This window comes from Grampus griseus, assembly GCF_964374135.1.
Source record: "Grampus griseus genome assembly, chromosome: 10".
In the NCBI taxonomy this organism is placed as follows: domain Eukaryota; kingdom Metazoa; phylum Chordata; class Mammalia; order Artiodactyla; family Delphinidae; genus Grampus; species Grampus griseus.
In genome coordinates, this window is record NC_139004.1 from 55,863,353 (window position 1) to 55,889,566 (window position 26,214).

General features: G+C 38.8%; 1 protein-coding gene across 4 annotated transcripts in view; it reads left to right on the plus strand.

The window, feature by feature from the left end:
* Positions 1–26,214, plus strand: part of GOLGA4 (golgin A4) — a 105,401-nt gene that overhangs the window by 12,530 nt on the left and 66,657 nt on the right. For 3 of the 4 annotated variants that reach the window (XM_082664506.1, XM_082664507.1, XM_082664508.1), the window contains exons 2-4: positions 1,918–2,007; positions 13,584–13,682; positions 17,671–17,736. In XM_082664506.1, the coding sequence (XP_082520632.1) occupies positions 1,918–2,007; positions 13,584–13,682; positions 17,671–17,736 (255 nt within the window). The remainder of the gene's footprint in view (positions 1–1,917; positions 2,008–13,583; positions 13,683–17,670; positions 17,737–26,214) is intronic. The other variant, XM_082664509.1, reaches the window with a different exon arrangement.

Sequence of the window (26,214 nt, forward strand, 5' to 3'; positions counted from 1 at the left end):
CACCTGCCCTAGGTGAAAAGAAGACTGGGGTGGTGAGTTTTCTGAGTTCTGACTTACAAGCATTTTACAAGAGCTGTTTAGAAAAAAAGGTTATTAAACTTTGTCATGTTTTGTTGATGTTTTCCCCTCCTCCCCATTAATCTATTCCTTTTGATTTCTGCTTCTGACATAAAAGTCTCTTTCCCATTCAGAGATTATAGAAATAGACTCTCATATTTTCTCTTATATTTCAATTAAAAATCATTTAAATCTTTAATATAGCTTAAGTATGAAGTGAGGATCTGATTGATATTGCTCCCCCATATGGATGGCCATTTGTCCCAGCACCATTTATTGAACATCTGTCTTGATTAGAAAGGTTAGACTTATTGTAAACTGAATATGTATATGTGTGTGTAGAGTGTGTGTATGTGTGTGCAACATTCCTCGTGACCTCTCTGTTCTAGCATAGCCACAGCAGTAGGTACTGACTTGACAGATTAGGGTTGCATTTGTTCATTCAATCATTTATTTAACAAATATTTATTAAATGCCTTTTTAGGTAGTGCTGTACAGACTACAAAAGGGTAAGACATTGAGACATTTCTTTGTGGAGATGAGTTAAGATCTGTCTTGTTATGGGTGATGGGGGGTCTTGAAGTTTTGGTTTTATACTTTTTGGACTGTTTTTAGCTCACCTTAGAGTACACCTCAGACTCCTAGTTTAAATTTGGGGCCCTTTCTCTTGTGGGTTTCTGTATAGGAGTCATGTGTTCCTTTACAGAACAAATGGACTGGCATCTCAGTATTGGGCTATGGTGTGCATGGTGTTCTCAAAGCAAGGTACTTGATTAGAGAGATGTTTACCTGTGCAGTTCATTATATTGAATATTAGAGCTGGATGGCACTTTAAAGATTGAATTGACAGCTTTATTTTATTTTATTTTATTTTTTATTTTTTTATTTTTTTGCGGTACGCGGGCCTCTAACTGTAGCGGCCTCTCCTGTTGCGGAGCACAGGCTCCGGACGCGCAGGCCCAGCGGCCATGGCTCATGGGCCTAGCCGCTCCGCAGCATGTGGGATCTTCCCGGACTGGGGCATGAACCCGTGTCCCCTGCATCGGCAGGCGGATTCTCAACCACTGCGCCACCAGGGAAGCCCCGACAACCTTATTTTTTAATGAACTTTTAACTTTGGAATAATTTTGATTTATAGGAAAGTTGCAAAGATAGTACAGAGAGTTTTCATATACTTCTCACCTGGTTTCAGTTGCCCCTAATGTTATCTTCTTTTAAATAAAATTTTATTTAGTTTTGGCTACGTTGGGTCCTTGTTGCTGCACGTGGGCTTTCTCTAGTTGCAGTGAGCGGGGGCTACTCTTCTTTGTGGTATGCGGGCTTCTCATTGCGGTGGCTTCTCTTGTTGCGGAGCATGGGCTCTGGGTGTGCGGGCTTCAGTAGTTGTGGCACGCAGGCTCAGTAGTTGTGACTCATGGGCTCTAGAGCGCAGGCTCAGTAGTTGTGGCGTACAGGCTTAGTTGCTCCACGGCATGTGGGATCTTCCTGGACCAGGGATTGAACTCGTGTCCCCTGCATTGGCAGGAGGATTCTTAACCACTGCGCCACCAGGGAAGTCCTAATGTTATCATCTTATGTTATCATCACGACCTTATTTTTGAGGTTAATTTTAGCCCTCAAAATGTTAATTTAGCTAAGATCATAGTTCTAGTTGGTGGCAGAATCAGACCCAGGACCCAGTAGATAGCCTGGGTCTGCTAGTTGATTATGTTTCAGTTATCCTTTTCTGTTTTTCATGTATTTGCTCTTTTCCTTCCTTTCACTGGGTTCTTTGGGCATGGACTATGAGAAGGACTACTTAGTACATAGTGCGCTCATCAATGTAGTCTTTCTAATTTGTGCAATAATTTTTAAATCTAGGCTTCCTCCAATTCTTCAACGCCAACGAGAACCAGGAGCAGGACGTCTTCATTTACAGAGCAGCTTGATGAAGGTACACCCAATAGAGAGGTAAGTTTGGAATTTCTTCTTCAATAAATCTTTTACAAGAAGCTTATTAATTTAAAATGTAATGCTACTGTTGATAACAAAATGGGAAATTACTTAATTCCTAGGTATTTTTTTAGTACAATTTTTTTTTCAAATAGTACTGTTGCTTTTGTAAAGTGTGTTTTCTTTGAATATCTTAATTTGAGAGGATAATATACTTTGCCTTTAATATTTGAAATTTTCAGAATGATTTGATAACAATTTGTTCAGCATAGCATTATGTGGGGAGAAGTCCTATATTTTCAAGCTAGTGATTGGAAACTGTGAAGTAACTCCTAATTCCATGTGACTTGGAGCTGGCACTATAACTCAGATTAGATTTTTTTTCCAACTTTTTTTCTTTCTGTGAAGGATTATAAGAGTCATGCAAGTAAAACATAAGTACACAAATAAGGGTAAAAAGAGGATAAGAGAAAAAAGGATAAAAAATACATGCATAAATCAGTGAATTATTATGAAGTGAATCCCTGTGTGACCACCCCCCAGGTCAAGAAAAGGAACACTGCCAGCACTAGAGTGCTACTTCCCTTCCCCACAGAAGAGCACCATCATCCTGACTTCTTGATATTTGCTTCCTTCTTTTTTTTAACTTTTTAAATTTTTATAGTACCACTTAAGTATGCTTTCTGTTGTAAACCTTATAGTTAAACCTTTGGGCTGTCTAATTTTTGGCTATTATGAATTATGCTGCTGTGAACATTCTTGTATATTTCTTTTGCTACACATGTACCAGCATTTCTTTTGCTATGTACTTAGGAGTAGAATCACTGGGTTAAAGGGTATACATAGTTTTACCATTGAAGGTAATGCCCATTGTTTTTCAGAATAGTTGGAGAATTTTACCTTCCCACATTCCCAATTTTACCTTCCCAAGTTCTTGTTGCTCTATATCCTTGCTAGTCTTTAATTTCAGCCATTCTGGTGGGTGTGTAATGTTCTCTTATTGTAGTTTTAATTTGCGTTTCGCTGATGACTAATAAGATTGATCATTTTTCATCTGTGTACTGATAACTTATTTTGCGAAGTGCTTACTTAAGTCTCTTGCTCATTTTTCTATTGGTTTATCTTTGTCTTATTGATTTGTAGGAGTTCTTTTTTATATAGTGTGGATAGGAGTTTTTTATTGGATACATGCCTTGCAAATATCTGCTTCCACTCTGTGGCTTGCCTTTTACTCTCTTAATGGTGTCTTTTGAACAGAAGTTCTTAGTTTTAATGCATTCCAGTTTATCAATATTTTATTTTATGGCTAGTGTTTTTCATTTTTTAGTATTCTTTTCTTGCCCTTCAGAGTATTTCCCATTATTATCCTGTTTTACCTTTCACATTTGGATCTATACTCCATTTGGAAAAGATTTTTTTCAGTATGGTGTGAGGTAGGGATCAAGTTTCACCACCGCCCCCCTCCCCACATAGCTATCCAGTTGTTCCATTCTTTCCATACTGCTGTACTGTGCTACCTTTTTTTCAGAAACTAAGTGTCCATTGAGTGGATTTCTGGACTCTTGTTTCTGTTCTGTCATTTGCTTTGTCTTTGATCTGATCCCACACTGTCTTCATAACTATAGTTTTATGTTAAATCTTGCCCTTATTAGAGCAGGTCTTCCCTGTCTTAGTTTTAAAACCAGAATTCCATAGACTGGGTGGCTTAAGCAACAGACATTTACTTCTCAAGAGTTCTGGAGGCTGGGCAGTCCAGGATCAAGATGCCAACAGATTCAGTATCTGGTGAGGGCCCTCTTCTTGATTTGCACACAGCTGTCATCTCATGATGTCCTAGCATGGCCTTTCTTTGTTGCATGCACTTAGGGAGAGATGGAGGAGTGGGGAGGCAGCTCTCTTGTATCTTTTTCTTTTATAAGGACAGTAATCCCATCATGAGGGCCCTGCCCTCATTACCTCATTTAACTCTAATTACCTCCCAAAGGCTCTGCCTCCAAATACCATCACTAAATATCCTTGGGGGTTAGGGCTTCAGTATATGAATTTTGGGGGACATATGCAGTCCATAGCACTCCTACCTTGTTCTTCTTGAATGTCTTAGTAATTCTTGTACCTTTCCATATAATTCCACATAAATTTTACAATCAGATTTTCAAGTCTTACAAAACAAACTCAAAACAAAATAAAATATAGCACTGACAACAAAGAAACCTGTAGAGATTTTTATTGGGATTGCATTGACTCTATAGATTAGTTAGGGAAAAGTCTCAATATTATGAGTCAAATTTTATAATCTTTTCAATATTAAAAGTAGTACTGGACTGAGCATTTTACATAATGCATAAGTTACAGTGCTGTTATTCTTTTTTTTTAAGTATTAAAAAACATGTATTCTTGAACAGTGATTTGGATGGAAAGTAGTATTCTGAGAAACTTTTTTTTTTTTTAGGATAATGAAGCTATTTTAGTATTATTTAAAATAAGAACAACCTTTAAACTGTATGAAGTGGGCAATAGGGGAGAAGCACGCCTTCCTGAGAAGGGTCCTCTGAGAAGGGTCTTCTCAGGGGCAAAGGCAGCAAGGGTGGGTGGGCAGGAGGGAGTGCAGGCCTGGATGTCAGCGGTGCTTCCTCAGGGCGGGCTCTGCAGGTAGGAGAGGTGGCTCTGGGGCTTGGCAGCTCCTGGCTGGAGTGGAGGGAGCTGGCCTGGCGGTCCGTGCCAGTGACTCAGGCAGGGGTAGGGCAGGGGTCAGCTGGGTAAAAGAAATGTGGGTTTGAATGTCAGGAGGAGGTGGCCTTGGCTCTCAGGACTCAAGGGGGACGTCAGGCTGCAGGAGGCCCAGGCCTGGGAGTGCTGATCCGCCCCCATCTCTCCAGCGAGGCTCTGTGACTGTGCCCTGGGCGGGTGGGGGGTGGGGGGGCCTCACAGCAGGGTGGGCGGCAGACAGGGAAGGCTCAGACAGGGCTGCTGGTCAGGCCGGGGCTCAGTGTCCTCTTCTCGGAGGCGGTTGCACCCGGAGCAGATGCTTCTTCTCAGAGGCCCCGGCCTGGGCACAAAGACAGGGACCACTCCATTCCTCATCACTGGCCGGAAGGCCGACAGCCTGGGCTCGGGGCTCTCAGACCTGAGAGGCCCGTCGAGCCGCCTTTGTCCTTCCTCGCATCGGCTGAGGGCCCTCAGCGCAGTCTCCTTGGCACAGGGGTCCAGGGATTCCTGGCTGGACGGACAGGTGGACAAGCTGCTTAGGCTTTCAGCGGGGGCGGTACGGATGTCCACCAGGCTCTGCATGTGGCAGGAGAGGTGGGCGTTCCACTGGGACCTCATCGTGAAACCGTTGCCATGGCCGGAAAACCCCAGCCCCGAGGAGGTGCGGAGGGGCGGCCCGCTGGGAAGGCGCCTCCAGCCCTGGGGCACCGAGGACCCACGGACCGGGTAGTACTTCCAGCTGCGCAGGGCGGCGGGGAGCGGCCGCCTGCTGTGGAACCAGAGCTCGTGATCCTAGCGGCGGCGGCGGTAGCACAGGATTGGGCGCCTGTCCCGTCCCATCGGGAGGCAAGTGCCGCGGGCAGGCCCGGTCCATGGGGACCATGGGGACCAGCGCTTCTGGGCGTGGGCTGGCTGCACGGCCTTGGCCGTGCCCAGGTACATGCTCAGGTAGCTGCCCATGCTCGCGGGTCAGCGGGGTCGGACCTTCGACGGGCTTTGGCTTCTGGGCGGCCCCGAAGTCTGTAGACGCGAAGCTTACGGCGCTGAGGCGACCGTTGGCATCGGGATGTGGGACAGTTCGTGGGGTGTCGGAACCTCTGGGCACTAGGTCCTGCGCGCGCCAGACCGGGGCCTCAAGGACTCACTCGGGGCCTCGCGGACCCACCTGGGGCCTCGCGGACCCGGGGCCTCGCGGGGCGCCCCTGTGTTCTGAGCACAGGGGATCCTTCAGCTCCCACTGCTGGCCCAGGCGCTTGGCTCTGGGTGGCTGGGGAGCCCTCCACTTTTTGCCCTTGACATTTAAAGGGAGAAAATATAATAATTTGTACCAGGTTCTGAAAATTGACTGAAGGGCACTCTCTTTCATTACTGTAAAAATGAACAAAATGCACTTGAATGCTCCTTTAAGGAAAAAGAGCGAATTTACTTGTATTTCTATAGAGGCTGTGTGCTTCTTCTAGAATGGTTGCTAATGTCACTTTTTGTAATTTTATTCTTTTTTTTTTAACATCTTTATTGGGGTATAATTGCTTTACAATGGTGTGTTAGTTTCTGCTTTATAACAAAGTGAATCAGTTATACATATACATATGTTCCCATATCTCCTCCCTCTTGCGTCTCCCTCCCTCCCACCCTCCCTATCCCACCCCTCCAGGCGGTCACAAAGCACCGAGCCGATACCCCTGTGCCATGCGGCTGCTTCCCACTAGCTATCTACTTTACGTTTGTTAGTGTATATATGTCCATGCCTCTCTCTCGCCCTATCACAGCTCACCCTTCCCCCTCCCCATATCGTCAAGTCCGTTCTCCAGTAGGTCTGTGTCTTTATTCCTGTCTTACTCCTAGGTTCTTCATGACAGTTTTTTTTTCTTAAATTCCATATATATGTGTTAGCATACGGTATTTGTCTTTCTCTTTCTGACTTACTTCACTCTGTATGACAGACTCTAGGTCTATCTACCTCATTACAAATAGCTCAATTTCATTTCTTTTTATGGCTGAGTAATATTCCATTGTATATATGTGCCACATCTTCTCTATCCATTCATCCGATGATGGGCACTTAGGTTGTTTCCATCTCCGGGCTATTGTAAATAGAGCTGCAATGAATATTTTGGTACATGACTCCTTTTGAATTTTGGTTTTCTCAGGGTATATGCCCAGTAGTGGGATTGCTGGGTCATATGGTAGTTCTATTTGTAGTTTTTTAAGGAACCTCCATTCTGTTCTCCATAGTGGCTGAACCAATTCACATTCCCACCAGCAGTGCAAGAGTCCCTTTTCTCCACACCCTCTCCAGCATTTATTGTTTCTAGATTTTTTGATGATGGCCATTCTGACTGGTGTGAGATGATATCTCATTGTAGTTTTGATTTGCATTTCTCTAATGATTAATGATGTTGAGCATTCTTTCATGTGTTTGTTGGCAGTCTGTATATCTTCTTTGGAGAAATGTCTATTTAGGTCTTCTGCCCATTTTGGATTGGGTTGTTTGTTTTTTTGTTATTGAGCTGCATGAGCTGCTTGTAAATTTTGGAAATTAATCCTTTGTCAGTTGCTTCATTTGCAAATATTTTCTCCCATTCTGAGGGTTGTCTTTTGGTCTTCAATGCTGTTATTCTTTAGGATAGATTTCTAAGAGTGGGATTGCTGGGTCGTAGGGTGTATGCAAATTAAAAAATTTGAAAGATTTTTCCAAACTGCCTTGATGTTATTTTAAAACATAATTTTAAAAAACCTTTATTTAATAGATGTTGATAGCAAAATAAACTTAAAAACTTCATAGTTTTTGCATTCAAAGTTAATGGCATATATACTGTGTCCTTGGTTTATGTATTTAAATGATCTGACAAAGTACTTAAGAGTATAAAGTATATGCATACTTTCTTTGAGATCTTACTTTCTTATGCATTATTTGCAGTATTGCAATTCTTTAACTTTATGATTTCAAGTTTAATGTTGTTGAACTTAGTTTATATGTGTAACCAGTTGGAATGAAAGCTGCAGTACTGAGTAGTGAAAACACTTTTTGCAGTCAGTGTTAATGGCATCATTCCTACACTTACTATATTGGTTAATATTATGGTATATTGGTTTACATATAATATAGTAGAAACCTTGAAAACAACTTGTTGATTGCTACTATTGCTTTTTAAAAAGGATTTATCTAGGATGCTTTAAAACATTAAAATTGAATATATCTTTACAAAATAATCCTTTCTGAAAGGGGTGGTTTGAGCATTCTTTTACAGCAGGCTAAGTAAGCTAACAGTTAGTTTTTATTTCTTCCCAAATTTCAATACTAAAGGTCCTGTGCTTATAGGTATAGTTTAAGGAATGGTTTCTGATTGAAAGCCAAAGCAGTATCATCACTTCGTCTCCTTGCTTTTTTTTTTAATTAATTAATTAATTTATGGCTGTGCTGGGTCTTCGTTTCTGTGTGAGGGCTTTCCCCAGCAGCGGCAAGCGGGGGCCTCTCACTATCGCGGCCTCTCTTGCTGCGGAGCACAGGCTCCCAGACGTGCAGGCTCAGTAGTTGTGGCTCATGGGCTCAGTTGCTCCGCGGCACATGGGACCCTCCCAGACCAGGGCTCGAACCGTGTCCCCTGCATTGGCAGGCAGATTCTCAACCACTGCGCCACCAGGGAAGCCCCGTCTCCTTGCTTTTTAAGCATTTTCTAACAACTCTAAAAGATGTTTTTGACCACAAAGTGAAATGTAAACTTTAGTTCAACTTATTTTACAATAAATAAAGGACTTTGAAATTTCATGATTAACTTATAAAGGACATTACATAAAATTATCTTGTTACAGAGAATGGACCTGAGGACATGAGGAGGGGGAAGGGTAAGCTGGGACAAAGTGAGAGTGGCATGGAGTTATATACACTACCAAATGTAAAATAGATAGGTAGTGGGAAGCAGCCGCATAGCACAGGGAGATCAGCTCAGTGCTTTGTGTGCACCACCAAGAGGGGTAGGATAGGGATGGTGGGAGGGAGATGCAAGAGGGAGGAGATATGGGGATATATGTATATGTATAGCTGATTCACCTAGTTTTACAGCAGAAACTGACACACCATTGTAAAGCAATTATACTCCAATAAAGATGTTAAAAAAAAAATTTAAAGCTTGATGGATAAAGTCTAAGACAGATCCATCTTGTACCATAATCCACCTTAAGGTAAATGGTAAATACAGATGTATCATCTTAACCTAATGTAAAAATCCAGATTTACAAAACAAGTCAATGAAAATATAATTTCTTTTTCCTGTTGCAAAAAATAGAAAAAAATTGTTAGTCACCATGCCGCACCCCCCCCACCCCCAGCCCCAGGTTTTTCATCTTGTTAAACCTCTAAGATGGAAGATACTCTGTCAGTGATGGGATCCTCACTTTTAGTTTTAAGTTTATTTTTAGCAAAATGTGGAAGTTTAATTCAAATTATAAATATTTGTCCCATCTCTCCAGTAGGTACAGTAAAGTCTATGTAATCTAGAATGCTTGGGAAGTAGAATGGTTTCATTAAGTTGATATTTCCATCAATTAAATGTTTTACCTTTTTTCAGCTATTGCTGAAAATCCTAATGTCTATTTTCCCATATTAGTAAATATTATATGTAAATCTAAATAAGTCTGTCTTTGATTGCAGTGTCTCAGGCTTCCTTATAGGGCTGTAAAAAATCATCTATATGATTGTAGACGTTAAAGGCAAAGGAGAGTAGGGTGATGTGCACTGACCCTGAGGTCTGCGGCTCTGTGGCGCTGTTTCATCCTGCACAGATGGCTGATCTGTCCAGTTGACCTGGTACTCTTTCCTGGGGATCCTAGGCACAGCCTCAATACCCTCATCAATCTCTTCATTTTTTATAGTTCTGTTGATATTTTCTGTTCCTCCCTGCATCAGTTTTGGTAATATGTGTCTGTCTAGGAATTTGTTTGTGTCATCCATGTTGTCCAGTTTGTTGGCATACAGTTGTTTGTAGCATTGCCTTATAATCCTTTTTATTTCTGTAAATGCAGTAGTAATTTTTCCTCTTTTATTCCTGATATTAGTAATATAATATGAATCTTCTCTCTTTTTATTTTACTCTGTCAAACAAAATATGAACCAGTGTTTGATTCCACTTTCTTGATGAGTGTAGTGAGCATTCTCAGGATTGGAGTGGCATGCTGATCTTTGATGACTTATTTTTCTCAAGTCCCAGATGCCTTGGGACTTAGCAGAAATTACTTGAATCTGTTTTGTTACTTTCCTGGTTTTCTGGCCTGATATCTGTTTTTTGCCATCTTTATATAGCCTTGGTCTTTTCAGTGCTCATCAGTCCTTTTTTGCTATCTTTTTTGTTTAATGGCTTTGTATGTCTTTAACTTTATGTATAGTGGAAATATCCATATAGACAAAATAGGGCCTTAATTCATGACCTTCGATTTGGTCAAAATGATTTAACCACAGTCTGTACTGCATATTTTCTCACCTGCTGCTACTATAGGCAGTTTTTTTCTTGTATCTTCTACTGAGTATATTGTGTACTTCTTAAGGTATACATTATTGCAAATAATAAGGAAGTGAATTTGACTCAAAAAAGTAGGTGTTGCTACTAATAGCTATATATAACAGTGTCTGTGAAGATAGAAACAGGACCTCTTCTCTTCAAGGCAGAGATACTAAAAGATACTAAACTTTTTAGGGTCCCTCTCCTAATAGGAGGTACATTAGTACATAGGAGACATATTAATTCATTACATACAGTGGATGCTAGGTAGCAGATGCCTTTCTGCTGGCTTTAGACTTAATTTTCTCTTTGAACTCTGGTTGAGAAGGACTGGGAGGGTTCTGTGCTGCCAGAGTTTGACTGAGTGCTGCAAGCCAGAGGCTAAAGTGGGGCTCATGGCACTGGTGAAAGGAGGTTGAAAAAACCGTTTCCCAGCTGATGCATAGAGCTCTCTGTGGCCCATTGTGAGAAGCTGCTGTCTCTAGGGAGGCTTCATGACCAACAACTGAACCAAACCTCGCATCAGCTTAGTGACTGAATCTGTGATAACCTCTGTGTTGTGATAGGGCAGGAAACCCAAACTGGGGCCCAGGGAATCAGATTGACTGGATAAGGAGGGATGAGCACAGGAGGAAGGAGAAGGAAAATACCTTCCTCAAAATAAGCCTGTAAATGAAAATGCTAAAATAAATGCTAAGAAGACAGCCAGTAAAAATAGGAATTGGGATATCAAATTATTCCAGGTGAAATTAGAATAATTAAAAGGGCAGTCTGGATAAGACTTTGAAACAAGTATTTTCAGTAGGATAAATGAAGTAATAGTTTTCTTAAAAAGAACAGAGAATTGTGGGGAAAAACGAGGCCAAAAAATAGACTAGGTAGATATGAAAAAGAACCTATTAGAAATCCTGGAAATAAAAAAAAATGATATAAGAATGTAAATCAGAATAAAACTCAGACTGGTCCCAGTTCAAGGGAAAATTAGGGAGTTTGAAAAGAATACTGAGTAATCCCACCAAAAACACAGAGATAGAGATAGATAATTATCTAAGAGTAAGAGACATGGAGGATAGATTGAAAGCTTTCAACACATATCTGATCGGAGTTTTAGGTAGTCGTCATGAATGTTGAGATACATAAAACTTTAGTCAGTGTTAGTTCAACTGATGGGACCACACAGAAGAGGCGAATTAAATTCTTAGTAGATTTGAATTAGAATTTCAACAGTTTGAAAGAGTTGAGACAGACTTATTGAGGATATTTGAGAACTGAATCTTGGGAGACTTTGATAGGCATAAGAAGCAAATGACAAGGACCACAAGTGGGGAGGAAGCCTCCTTAGGCTTTGAAATAGCTGTCAACGGAAACTAATTTGGACATACTTTGCTTTTTTACTTGGGCTATGGCATGGAATGTAAATCGTTGTTTGGTAGCACTTTCTTTTGAAATGTTTGGTCAGCATGTGTTTCTGTACTGGTTTCTATACAGCTTTTGTGTTTTTCTCTTAAAATTCCAAATCTACTTTTTTTAAAAAAAATAGATTTACTTATTTAATTTATTTTTATTTTTGGCTGTGTTGGGTCTTCGTTGCTGCGTGCAGGCTTTCTCTAGTTGCGGTGAGTGGGGGCTACTCTTCGTTGCAGTGTGCGGGCTCCTCATTGTGGTGGTTTCTCTTGTTGTGGAGCATGGGCTCTAGGCATGCGGGCTTCAGTAATGTGGCGCTTGGGCTCAGTAGTTTTGACTCGCAAGCTCTAGAGCGCAGGCTCAGTAATTGTGGCACACAGGCTTAGTTGCTCCGTGGCATGTGGGATCTTCCTGGACCAGGGCTCGAACCCGTGTCCCCTGCATTGACAGGCAGATTCTTAACCACTGCGCCATGAGGGAAGCCCCAAATCTACTCTTAACTGTGAAATTTTAAATTATTTTCTTATGTGATATGAAGAGTGACTTCATTTCAAAAATTAACTTTGGAAGCCTAAGAAGAGTGAATTTGTATAGCATTTAACTTAGATAACATCCACTCAAAAGATGACCTTTCTGAGTTTCTGGGAGAGTAAGATTTTCAGCAGGAGTGGAAACTATATGATACCCTAGAGCCAAACAGGCATCTAGTGTATTTTAGTATACTACTGACACTAAATTTTAGGGTTTAGTGTAAGATCAATTCTTGAATCCTACCCAAAGAGTACCAGTTATTAACATAACCAAAAAAGACTTTAAAAAAAAATTTGTCTCATCTGTAAGGTGACCTCTAATGTAGGACCAGATGAAGAGTTAGTGACGGCTCTAGTCATCCATAACTCTAGAGCACTGAGATGAAAAGTGTAAGTTTTTAAACTTTTGCAGACATTTATTTTATGACATAATTCTTCATTATATATTATATAATAACATACATTAACTGCTAAGTTAATGTTTCAAAACTTTTGTTTTTTAAAGTTTTTATTTTGAAATAATCAGATTCATGGGAGGTTAAAAAATTTCTTTTTAGGGAGGCTCTGTGTACCCTTTATCCAGTTTCTCCCAAAGGTAACATCTTATATAACTGTAGTACCCTATCAAAACAAGGAAATTGACATTGGTAACCTCTGTGACATCCACAGAGCTTATTCAAATTTCACCTGTTTTATGTGTGTGTGTGTGTGTGTGTGTGTGTGTGTGTGTGTAGTTTTATGCAGTTTTATTACATATGTATGTTTGTGTAACCCCCACCATGAAAAAGTTCATTTTAATTATAATTTCTTATACATCTAATTCATGATAGCTAGTATTTTGGTGTATAGTATACAGTTTCTGAAAGAAAATTGAAGCTCAGAAGAGAATATATATCAAAAGACCTAGTATAATAGAATTTATCCTTAAAACTTATTATAAATTTGTTTCAAAAGTTTCTTCTGTGTGTATTGGAGAAAACTGTATTTGTATATAAGTAGAAATAAATGATTATTTAAAGTTTTATGTGTTTATACTCCCCATAAATTTCCATGCTGTCTTTTTGAATATATAAAAATGAGTGGCTCAATATTTGTTATACTAAGGCTTTGTGTTCTTTACCATGTATTGTTCTTACTGGTATAGGCTCTCATACTGAATTGCCAGATGTGCTGTGTGCTGTGGTGCCTGTTGCATATATCATTTGTATGCCAATAAGCAAGTTGTTTAAAGTTGAGTTTTGAGATCCAAAACAGCTCACCTCATCTCCCTTCCTGACCTTTCCCAGCAACTTACTATTTCTATGGGTGGAGTGATGGGTGGCAGCAGTGGTGGTAGCACAAGGCCATTATAGCGTTGTGTGTGCTGTGCGGTGAGAACACTTTGCAACATTCCCTTATGATTTGTCTTTCATCCTTTGTTTTATTTTTATACCTCTGCTCATTACACTGAATGAGACAGCTCCTAGCCGGGATGATAGCAGAGCCTGCTTTTCTCTCTGAGTATACTATCTTTGCTTTGGATTCCTCCAAGCAGCCTAAAACCCAGACTGACGGTGTGGTGAGTCCTTCCACCGCTTTCTGCATTCCCTTTGTGGGGAAGCAAAGTAATTTGGTAATTCTAGAAGCACATCTCACGTTGCTTGTCACTTACCATCTCTCAAAGCATCTTCAGTGCCCTGTTGCTAACCTCCCTCTAAAAAAATCAGAGAGTAAATTGCTGAATTCTGATGGCTGGTGTGTTTTTTGCTAGCTTTTTAACAGCAACAGAATAACACTGTTTTCCTTAATGTAGTGAAGAATACTTTCACTTGGTCTAAACGCTTAAGTTTTCTCCCTAGGGAATGTTTGCTCATTAACTAAAAGAGGTATGCATTGCTAGGAATCTCTGTTGGTAGGAGGCCAAGAATATTTTGAGACTTGACTCACATTTTTAGGAAAGAAAAATGCATTTTATGTAAATCCATAATTAAACAACATTGAGTAGGCAGGTGGAGTCTACTGTAACAAGTAATTGCATCTTATTTGGGGAGAGTACCAGTTTTCTGTGTATTAAACATTTGAAAGGAAATAGTTACCTGTTTGTTTTTCAACTGAGTGAATTCATACAATTTTGAATCTTGTATATATTGATAATTTCACTTGGGGAAAGTAGACTTACTTCATAAAGTATCTGAGTTCTTAATTTAGCAAATTAAAACTTAGGGATGTTTGATTGCCTAGTAAGGATGCTTTTGTTGTTAGAATGGACACCGACTGAAATGGGATTGGGGTTTTTTTAAACAGTGAGAATTGGTTTAATTTATTAAGTGGCTAGTAATGAAGTTAGAACACTTCTGTATTTATCCATGCAGCCAGTAAAGACTTGGTCTGCATATGGCCAGTATCAGTCTTATATTACATTCTAAACTTGCTTTTAGAAAAGGAAGCAGCTCAGAGTTCTCATAATGCCTTAGCTTGGCTCTCAGGTATAGTGGTCTCTAACACCTCACTGTTTTCAATACTGGTTTGAGAGGGAGACAGGAGTCCCAGTTAGAGATAACTTACCAACTTATTTTAAAAACATAAAAGGATATTACACTTCATGTAGTAGTAATAGAGCCTTAAAAAACCACAACAAAAAAGAGCTTCTCTCAGGCTCACTTCCGTTAGAACATAAAATGATTTATATTGAGTGCCTATCCTACTGTGACAAATGCTAATAATTTTAGAATGGAGGCTTTAGAACTATTTAAAATAATTTAAGTAGGCTGAAAGTCTGCATTAATCTTATTTAAATTTTGTTTTGTTCAGATAAAAACTTATTTCTCCTCACATAAAACCATAGCGTAACCTATAGTAGAATAAAAATTTAGTGAGCGTCTAATTCATTATTTTATTTCACCAATTGCTGACTTTTTCTTAATTCAGTTTTTGGAAAAATGCCTCTCTTTACCCCAAATTGTAAAAGTTGCTGTATCCTTAGTGCTCGGTAGTCAAAAGTAGTTGTTGAAAGACTGAACAAAACGTAATTGAAGGGAATTCCCTGGCGGTCCAGTGGTTAGGACTCAGCGCTTTCACTGCTGTGGGCACGGGGTTCGGTCCCTGGTCGGGGAACTAAGATCACGTGAGCCACGCAGTGTGGCCGAAAATTAAAAACAAACAAACAAAAAACAAAAAAACAAAACACACATACACAAAACACCATAATTGAAGACAAATCTGGCAGGGAACCTGTGTGTGCTTTTAAGTTAAATGCACTTTAGAAACGTTTTCCTGTTATCTAAGAATTGCCTCCAGGGGAAAGTGTTGGTGACTGAGTAGTGACATGTGTTGAGCTAGTTCTTTAGGCTTCTTTCTTGGGGGAGACCTTCAGAAGTCTCCTTACACTGAAGGAAGTAACTGTATAAAGATTTAACAAACAATTACTGAGCCTCTACTACAGTCAGGCAAAATGTAGGGTTCCTGCCCTCCGAGCGTTTATAGTTTAGTATGGAGACAAAGATGTCAGAATACACTTAACAATGCGAAGGAATTAAGTCTTCATAGAAGAAAATACAGGCATAGGAAATATGTTAGCCCCTCTGGCCAGCCATATGAAGCTTCACAAAATAAGGGGCATTTGAAAGTTGAAAGACAAATAAGAATTTGCTGGGCAGAAATGGAGAAGGCATTACAGGTAGTGATAAAATCTATAATTTTGTTTCTAGAGATTCTTAACTTAGATTTACATGGTAACAGAGGCCAATACTTTCCTTAGCTGTCTTGCATTTATTTAGGTATATAGTATAACAAGTAAATTGAAATATAGATGCAGAGATGAAAAGTTTTAAGATGTTATGCTGTTTGTTTGGTAGGGTGATATTTCAGACAATTGTAGAATAGCTTTTTTTGTATGGACCACAATCATGTGTCAAGTAATTTACTTAAAATAGAATATGGACTTTCTTGCCACTCTTCCTCCTAACCTAAATATTTTATGGAGCCCTTTCATTTGCTTTCTCCATAATTTAACAGTAACTTACTTTTCGGTATACTGCGTGGCAGAGAGACTTGCTGATTTCTCTGAAGTATGTTTTTTTATTTTATAGTGTGTAGTGTAGGATATTTTTAGGGCTGGAAAGCATTAATTATGATGCTACACAAATAATATGCCATGTATACGACTTTAATTCTTTGAAATGGCAGAGAGCAGGAAGATAAAAGTTAATTCCTATGTTTCCCCAACTGTTCTCCCCTATTTAACTTTAAGGAAGTGTCTTGGACTGATAAAATTTGATAACTCTTTATGTCAGAGGGAGAAGGTATTTAAACTTTTATGAGGAAAAAATTCAAATGTATTGCAAGAGTGAAAATAGTAATGAGTCACATAAGATTTCTTCCCCCTTCCCCAGTATCCATTATCCAGTGTCAACAATTAATAAGTCATGGCCATCTTATTACCATCCCCCCATACCTCCCTAACCACACCACTCCCACCCTCCCCACACATGCAGATACCCTCTGCCCATTCCTGTGGGATTATTTGAAGCAAATTTCAGATATCTAAGTATTTTGGTATATATTTCTAAAAGATAAAGACTAAAAATATATAACCACAATACATTTATCACACCTAAAATTATTTCTTAGTATCAAATACCTAATGAGAGTTCAAAAATTTGAGAACACTTTTGCAAAGCTGAGTGCCTTCTCCACTTGTATTTAAGAATAAGAAGAGTCATACATTTGACCCTTTCTTGGTTAGCCCTAGAGTTGCAGGGGAAATGTACTTTCAAGTTACTGAAACATAGTGGCTAGTATTTCGTTGAATGCTTTTGTTTAAAACATGGAAGTTATTTTATCATGAGCTGCTTCTATAGCTTTAATTTTAGTTAGACACTTAGTATATTATGAATGCAATGTAGAATTTTGAATCTCGAAGAATACCATCCATTATGGAACTCATGCCGGTATGATATAGTCAGTAGAATGTTGTGTAACTTGGAGCATTTGTCATACCAACAAAAGAAAACAAAAAGCTTTCATATGTAGAAGAAATTATTTTTAATTATAAGTTTTTCTGAAAATTGTCATAACAATTTCATTTAGACTGCTGGCTTCAAATGAATGAGGCATTTCCATTTCTTGTTGCCAAGATATTTTTCAGAGCTTAGCCCAGATAACTTTAAATATTATTTTACTGTAAGGAACAATTGACGTTACTTTTTCTGGATAGTTTTCTACTTGAATGAGTTTTGCTAATTGAATCCCTGATGTTAACTTCATACTGAGGTTAAAGCTGGGGAGATTGTAATGGGGAGAGATATGTGATTAGCTTGAAATAAATTTGGCTGCATACTAATCTTTGCTATTTGGTTACAGATATTATAGCAAAATGAATTTTCTAAAATACTTACCATACTAGTTTTGCCTTGCATGAAAAATTCTAATAAGTGAACAATTACTAATTTTGTTTAACAGATAAATGTATCTAATAGGTTTTGGTACTTGGCCTTTCTTTGTTCTTAACAGTTTTAAAATTTTAGTTTTCTGATCCTTTCTTTACAATGTTTCTTTCTTTTTCTTAGAATGCATCTATCCAAGCTATGAAATCTCCCGACAGTGTTAATGGAAGTGAACCCACAGCTCCTCAGGTCCGTTATTAATGTTATTTAAAAGAAATAGCAAGTCATTTCAGGATGTCAGTCAATCAGTATTATTAGCATTTGACTTTACATTGAAACAGTGATGTCTGAACATTGATACAATGTCTATGGTAAATCCAGGTTTGTTGATGGTTTCTTGGAAAAAGTTTAAAATGAAAGCAATACATGTATATATATACCAGTCATGTAAGATTCCATTATTACTCATTTAAAAAACTAATGGCACTGCAGAGAAAACTTCGGGAAAAAAGACTGATTTTGTAGTAAAAGATTATGGAGTAAGTAATTTTGAAAGACATGTTGAGTTACATATTCTAGAAGGGAGATGTGAAGAAAATGGGATTTCTTTTAAAGTTTGTTCTAATGCAGAATATCTTACTACTAGAGAATTTAGTTTATCTTTGATTTTAAAAAGTTATTTTGAGAGTGGGGCTCATGTAACTTTCTTTTGACTCCTTCCAAAAAAGAAAAATTCATTTAAAAAAATCTTAATGATAGCAGTGTCTGAGATGAACATTTCTTTTCTTTGGCTTTAGTGATTATTATTATCATTAACCTGGCTGTTCTCAACAGCTGTGTAGAGCAATAACATTTCTGATTCTGTGAACCTGGAGCAGGAACATGGGCAATTTCTGAACTAAATCATGTAGATTAAACATTCTAAAGTATTGTCTAACTTTCCAAACTCCATGAAAAGGTTACCTGTGAGCTGAGAGTCTCATTCTTTTCAGGGAGGCTGGTCAGGCTCTGGGCATAGTCCACGTCCCTGGCCTTTGAGCAGCATCCCCTAAGTCCTCTACAGATAAATCATTTTCTATTAGTGCCTTGAGGTAGGGGTAAAATATTGGGAGGCACCAATTTAAATGGTACTGGACAGATCCAGTGATCTTGAAGGAATATTAATTAGAATTAATTAGATAACCAGCTTTATGATCAAATTCAGGAGAGATTTAAGTTTAATTAAGGTGAAGAATGAACATGGGTGATATTCAGGAAGTTAATTGTGTTTATTGAGTTTATTGTGTGTCAGGCATTGTTAAGCATTTTTTGTATATGATCTCATTTAATTCTCATAACAAGGAGACACCTTCACTCAGAGACTGTTTTTTACTTTTATACAAATTTCTGACAAGTTGGTTGTTGGTTGTTGTTAGCAAATTAGGAACAGGGGGTATCCCCAAAGTGGGTAGAATGCTTACTGTGGTTGAGCAGCAGGAAATCAGAGTTGACACCAAGGTAGAAGAGATGGTGAAAAGCAAGCCCAAGAGTTTATAAAGTGTAGCTGCCTGTGACCCCCTTACTACTGGGTAGAACATCCTCTGTAAACCAATAGAGTTTGGCACACAATGTAATGATTGTGGTGGGGATGTCATTAAAAAGGGTTACTCACTGTCTTTATTTAAGAAGGCAGAAAAGTGCAGTATACCTATCTCAGAAAAATTTCTGTTAAATAGTTAACTCTTAAATTGTTTAATGCAGCACATAAAATTCAGCTAATCAAAATGATTATTCATTCATTTCCAAAGGAATGCAGGTAGTTGACATTTTACCTCAAACAGACTTACAAAACTCAGATATTTGAAAATAGTGTATACCACCATGTAATAGAGAAAAATATATTTTGCAAAACAGGTATGTATGAGCATTCATCCTTATCTGAGAAGCTGTGAAATAGTTTGATTGGATCATAGTTTTAGTGTTTTAGCAGTTTAGGATGAATCTAGGATCTAGTATTACCCTCTTATTGTATAGATGCTCTATCAGGCATGAAACTTTAAATTATTTGCCCAAAGACCAGTGGCTAGTTATTGATAGTGGGATTATCATAGATAGACAAAAACATTAGTCTACCCCACTATAATTTTTTGCCATGTATTGCCTCATTTAAGTTTATATGCTGTTAAAACAAAATGAGAATAAACTAGTGGTTGCCGGAGCTGAGGAGGGTGGGGAGGATGGCGATATAGGTGAAGGGGATTGAGAGGTACAAACTTCCAGCTATAAAATAAATAAGTTACAGGGATGTAATGTACAGCACAGGGAACATAGTCAGTAATATTTTAATAACTTTGGTGTGTAATCTATAAAAATATCGAATTACTATGTTTTATGCCTGAAATGAACATAACATTGTAAGTCAACTATACTTCAGTAAAAACAATAAAAAGTAACAACAGAATTTTGTTAAATTGAATAGAGCAAATCATAGGGATTTAAATGACCATTCTCATATGCTATTATTTTTTTTTAACTATAGGAAAAAGTCTGGTTTTGAAAATCATTTATGATTTTTTTTTAAAAGCAAGTCAACCTCTGTCAATTTTTTAAATGTATTTATTTATTTTAATTTTTGGCTGCTTCGGGTCTTAGTTGTGGCACGCAGACTTCTCTCTAGTTGTGGCGTGTGGGTTTTTTCTCTCTCTAGTTGTGGCACGTGGGCTCCAGAGCACGTGGGCTCTGTAGTTTGTGGCACATGGACTGTCTCCTTGAGGCACACGAGCTCAGTAGTTGTGGCACGCGAGCTTAGTTGCCCCGCGGCATGTAGGATCTTACTTCCCCGACCAGGGATCAAACCTGCATCTCCTGCATTGAGAGGTGGATTCTTTACCACTGGACCACCAGGGAACTCCCTATGAATTTTTTAAAAAAGAGAAATTATAGTAGTGTAATTAAATTTTGAAATTTCTGTTGCCATTTTTTGAATACTGCTTTTAATTTTATTTTCAACAGTTATGAAAAATTTCAATCATACAGAAAAGTGGAAAGAACTTTATAAAGTGAACATGTATATACCTACCACCTAGATTCTATCATTGATATTTTACTTTTCTTTTCTTTTTTCTTTTTTTTTGGCTGCACTGCACGGCACATGGAACTTCCCTGACCAGGGATTGAACCCATGCCCCCTGCAGTGGAAGCTCAGAGTCTTAACCACTAGGGACCACCAGGGAAGTCCTGTACTTTTTTTTTTTTAATCACAAATCTGTCCATATATTCATTCCTCTATTCGTCCCTCAATCCATTTTATTTTTCTGATGCCTTTCAGAGTAAGTCGCAGGCCACAGTACTAATGTTTTAGTATGTATATCATTATCTAGCGTTCAGTGTTTGTAATTTCTATTTTGAAGTGAATTTTATATAAAATGAAATATACAAACCTCAAATGTACATTGACTGATTTGTACATCGATACATACATTTGACAAATGTATGTGCCAAACCCATGCACAGGTTATAGAAGATTATCAACACACCAGAAAGTTCCCTTATGGTCTTCCCTCTGAGAGGCAACGTGTTGTAATTTTTTTCCACCATACAACACATTAGTTTTGCTTATTTTAGAACTTTATATAAGTGACCTTATAAGTATGTGCTCTTTTATGGAAGACTTCTTTCACTCAGCATTATGTTTGTGAAATTTCATCCATGTTGTGGTTATCAGTAGTTTGTTCCTTTCTATTGCTGTGTAGGATTCGTTTGAATGAATATTCTGCAGTTATTTACCTATTGATGGACACCTGGGCTGTTTCCAGTTTTCTGCTATTATGAATAAAACTATCATGAATGTTATTGTAGAAATCCTGTGGATGTATGTTTTCATTTTTTACTTCTTGAGTGTTATTGATTATGTATTAATGCTTTTTGATGATTCTAGAATAAGATATACTATATGTAAAAAGTGATACATATCATTTTGATCGAGCATTGAGTATTTAAAGATCTCCCATTAGATCATCATTAGCATATCGCCAGGTTAAGGTTCAGATGAACAAATGTGTAATAACTACCTACTTCGTGGAAAGCACTGAGGCAAGACTACAGAGATAGAGAATATGAATTCTGTTCTAAAAGAGCATAAAGCCTGGGATGAGGGGGTGTGTGGCAGATATAATGATAAGAAAATGTATTTAGTGCTTCCTGCATATGAGGCACTATTTTAAATGCTTTTACTCATTTAATCCTCATAGCAGCCTACTAGAGTAGTGTTGATTTATAGATGAGGAAATTGAAACAAAGAGGTCCTAAAGCTAATAAATGGTAAAACTGGGATTCAAATCATGGAGTTTTGGTCAGAGTCTGAGTCTTAACCCCGGTGCTGTATTGTCTCTGTAGTTGTTCTAAGGCATAAACAATTCAGTTAGTTGTTATCAGCAAGTAAGTAACTAATGGTGAGTCGGAATGCAGTATGTGCTCCAGTAGTGGTCCTGGTAAAGTGCTTAGGCCATTGAGAAGGGTTGTTTCTGATGGGTGAAATCTGAGGTTTCCTGGAAGAGCAGAAACTTGAGCTCACTTTTGAAGGATGTCTGAGTTTCCATGCGCAGAGAAAGTTTGGGTGATAGTACAGAGGCACACAAGGATGCATTTATTCAGGGAACAGGAAGTTACCTGTTGGAACTCAAGTTTTTGTTACATGAAGGGGTGGTTTTACAGAGAAATGGGTCTTGGGAAGTGGGAACCTTGAGTATCAGCTAAGGATTTTGAACTTTATATTTAGTGGCAGTTCAGTTTAGGAATTGGAATGAAATGATCTGAATTATGTTTTAGAAAGACAATCCTGCTGACCATGTGGCAGGGGCAGATTGGTAGGTAAGAGATTTGAGGCAAGAGAACAGAAGGCTGCTACAGATATCCAGCTGGTAGAGGATAAAAGTCTGACACTGTTGGGGAAATAAAAAGGAGGAATGCAAACAATGTAAAGTGGGGGAGACAGAAAGGAGCTAAAAGTAACTCTGTGTTCATTTATTTTCATTTATACATTTCTCCTTCTCTAACCCCCATCAGCTTTTTAAAAGATGAGTTATAAATCAGTGAATGTCTTTGGTACCAGAAACCTGACAATAGTTGGAGCCAATGGGAGTTTAGTTTTTCACATAGCAGAAGGGCTAGAGACAGTCAGTCATTAAGGACCCTTCTCCGTTTGGCTTCTTGTCCCCCCCTCCTTTACCTTCTCATCCTTCCCACTGCCTTTCAGCCTCACAGTTACAAGTTTGGCCTCCAGGAATTGCATCTCCATTGTTGACAGGACAAAAGGCATATATATTCCTTTTTATCAGGAAAATAATATCTCTCCTAGAAGGTTCCATCCATTTTTTTTTTTGGCCACACCACGCAGCTTGTGGGATCTTAGTTCCCCGACCAGGGATTGAACCCCGGGCCCCAGCACTGAAAAGCACGGAATCCTAACCCCTGGACCACCAGGGAACTCCCGAAGGTTCCATCCTTTAGATTCCCACTTATAGTTTACATTATTGGCTGAACTTAGGCACAGGGTCCCCTCCTGGCTGAAACAGAGTCTGGGAAAAGCTAACTTAAAAAAATCCTTTAATTGAAATGTAATATCACAATGTAATAATGTATACAGAAAAGTATCATGTATTCCTTGTACAATTTACTGAATTTTCACAAACCAAACACAACTTTGTAACCAGCACCCAAAATCAAGAAACAGAAGTTACCAGCACCCCAGAAGCCCTTGTGCTCCCTTCTGCTCTCACCTCCCCCTACCAGGGGTAACCACTATCCTGACTTCTAACTCTATAGATTAATTTTGCCTGTTTCTGACTTTATGTAAATGGAATCACTAGTGGTTATTCTTTTGTGTCTGGCTTCTTTTGCTTAATAACTCTGTTAGTGTTAGTGAGATTCATCTATATTCTTGCTTGTGGCTATAAATCTTTAATTCTCATTGCTGTCTAGTATTCTTTTAGTGAGCAGATGACAGTTGACTTACCCCATCTGTTATTGATAGGCATCAGCAGTGGTTTCAGGTTTGGCGCTATTTTAAACAGTGCTGCTATAAACTTTCTAGCGTATATCTTTTGTTGAACATATGTATACATTTCTATTGTGTATATACTTAGTAGTGAAATTGCTGGTCTGGAGAGTACGTGTGTGTTTAGTTTTAGTAAATACTGGTAGTTTTCTGAAATGGAGTGTTCCACATCCTCACCAATACTTGGAATTTTCCATAGTTTTAATTTTAGCTATCCTGGTGGATATGTAGTAGTATCTCATTATGGTTTTTATTTGTATTTGAGAAGGTGAATGTTTTAACCTGGCTGTATTGTCACCCTGCATGAAACTGGCATCTGGTGGAAAGGAAGAAGGGAGGATTGGATATCAGGTGGTAGATACTATTGATTGTTTAGCTCAAGCCAGTCATGATGCTAAGTGCTTCACATGTATTAATGTAGTACTCCTCACAAGCGCCCTATGAGGTGAGTGCTGTTGTTTTCCCCAATTAACTTATGAAGAAACAGAGGCACAGAGGGGCTGTGTAACTTGCCCAAGGTCATATTGCCGGAGACTTGAGCCCAAGAAGCCTGGCTGCAGAGCCTGTGCTCTTAGCTACTGCATCTTATAACCGGAAGAGTCTGCCACATAAGCTTGCGTATAACATTCTTATTTGTAAGTTTGTCTTTTGTTTTGTTTTAGTCTTCTTTCTTTAATAATAATGATAATTGTTAATGTTTATTGAGTATTTGCTGCATTGTAAGCAATTTGCATGTACATATTAACTCATTCAGTCCTTGTGGCATCCATATGAGGTGGGTGGTATTATTATTACCATCATTATAATTTTTATCACCCCCATTTTAGAGAGGGGGAAACAAGACTAGTGAGGTTAAGTAACTTGGTCGGTGTCATGAACATCGTGGTGGAGCTGGGATTTAAACTTAGGCAGCCTTACTCAGCAGCCCACGACTGAATCACAACACTCAAACTCCCAAGCAGGGCTTCCCTGGTGGCGCAGTGGTTGAGAGTCCGCCTGCCAATGCAAGGGACACAGGTTTGTGCCCCGGTCTGGGAAGATCCCACATGCCGCGGAGCGACTGGGCCCCGTGAGCCATGGCTGCTGGGCCTGCGCGTCCGGAGCCTGTGCTCCACAACGGGAGAGGCCACAACAGTGATAGGCCCGCTTACCGCAAAAAACAAAAACAAAAACCTCCCAAGCAGAGTAGATGTGACAGTTACTCAGTTTATGAGCTTCTGCAAATACATGTCTTTGAAATTGTTCATTACCTCCTGGCTCACCCTAAAATAACAACTGTTTCTAGTGTTATTCAAACTTACCTCACTTGTTTGTCCTAAGGCAATTGTCTGTAAGAGCTGAAAAGCACTTTTTGCATGGGTCAGAAGCGGATGGTAATGGAATAGCGGTAAAATGGTTCTTCAAGTTTTTGAGCATGAGGGTCCCTCCTCTCCCTTAAGACTTTCTCTACCCCACCCCAGTATAAAGGTAAAACTTGCACATTATGAAAAAAAAATTTGGAAGTACAGGAAAATAGAAAAATGAACATAAAAATCATCTAAAATCTTACCACCCAGACCCACTCACTCACTGTTAACTTTTGGTGTTTGTCCTTTAACAACCTGATTCTAAGGGTGTTTATGTAAACATGCATGCAAATTCATAAGTATATGTAACTATGTTAAATCAAAATGAGTTCACAGTGTATGTGTTATTTTATAACCTGAGTTTTCCCATTAATAGTATGTCCTGAACCTTGTTACATACATTGTGGTTTATATAATGTATCCTCTAGTGGTGAACATTTGGGTTGTTACCACTTTTCACTGTCATGAACGTCCTGTGATAAATCTGTGCGTATGCAGGGGGTGGGCCCCTCTTACTCCCACCTTGCCAAATACTATTATTAAATCTCTAAAATCTATGAGTAAAGTATTCCTGGTCTGATTTTTTTTTCTTGTATATTAAAGAGAATCTTTTTGTTTTCCTGTAATCTTTGCCTATACATGACCTCAGTCTCCCCTGAGCATTTCATTCCTGGCATCTTTGAGACCTTGCAGTGACCCTATTGCACTAATGAGAATGAGTTTCTAGGAAACACCTGAAATACTGACTGCTGTCATGTGAACAAAAAAATGTAGCTTACAATAATGCAGGTTATTGAATTATATTATTTTCCATTGCTCTTGTTCAAAATAATACATCATTATTAATATTAATATTCTAATTAAGAGAACAGCTCTTGCTTATCACTGTTTCTAACATCAGATTTACTGATCCGTGTAGAGGGACTCTAGCTCAGACTTTTTAATGGTCCTCCATTACTTTTTTATGCTTATTTTTATTGCCGGTAGACAGTGGTAATTAGAGCAGAGTTAGATATCCCTAGTCAGCTCTGCCTGGCATTCTGTTATTGAGCAAAATGGGTTCACTAAACATTACCCTCTGCCCGAGAAGAGTAATGAGGAATCTGCGCAGGCCTTCATGCAGACTCCAGATGCAGCCACACACTTTACACTTCACAGTACATACCCACATTTTAGGCACTGGGTATATACTGGTGGTATAGATGACCACTGCCTCCAAGGGTCTTACAGTTTAGTGGACAGATCTCACAGCACACCTGTGAGGTTGGCTGGGAAAGTATGGCTTCCTTCTTTTTACAGATGTGCAAACTGAAGGGAAGCGACTTAGTGAAGGTCATTCCACTGCTC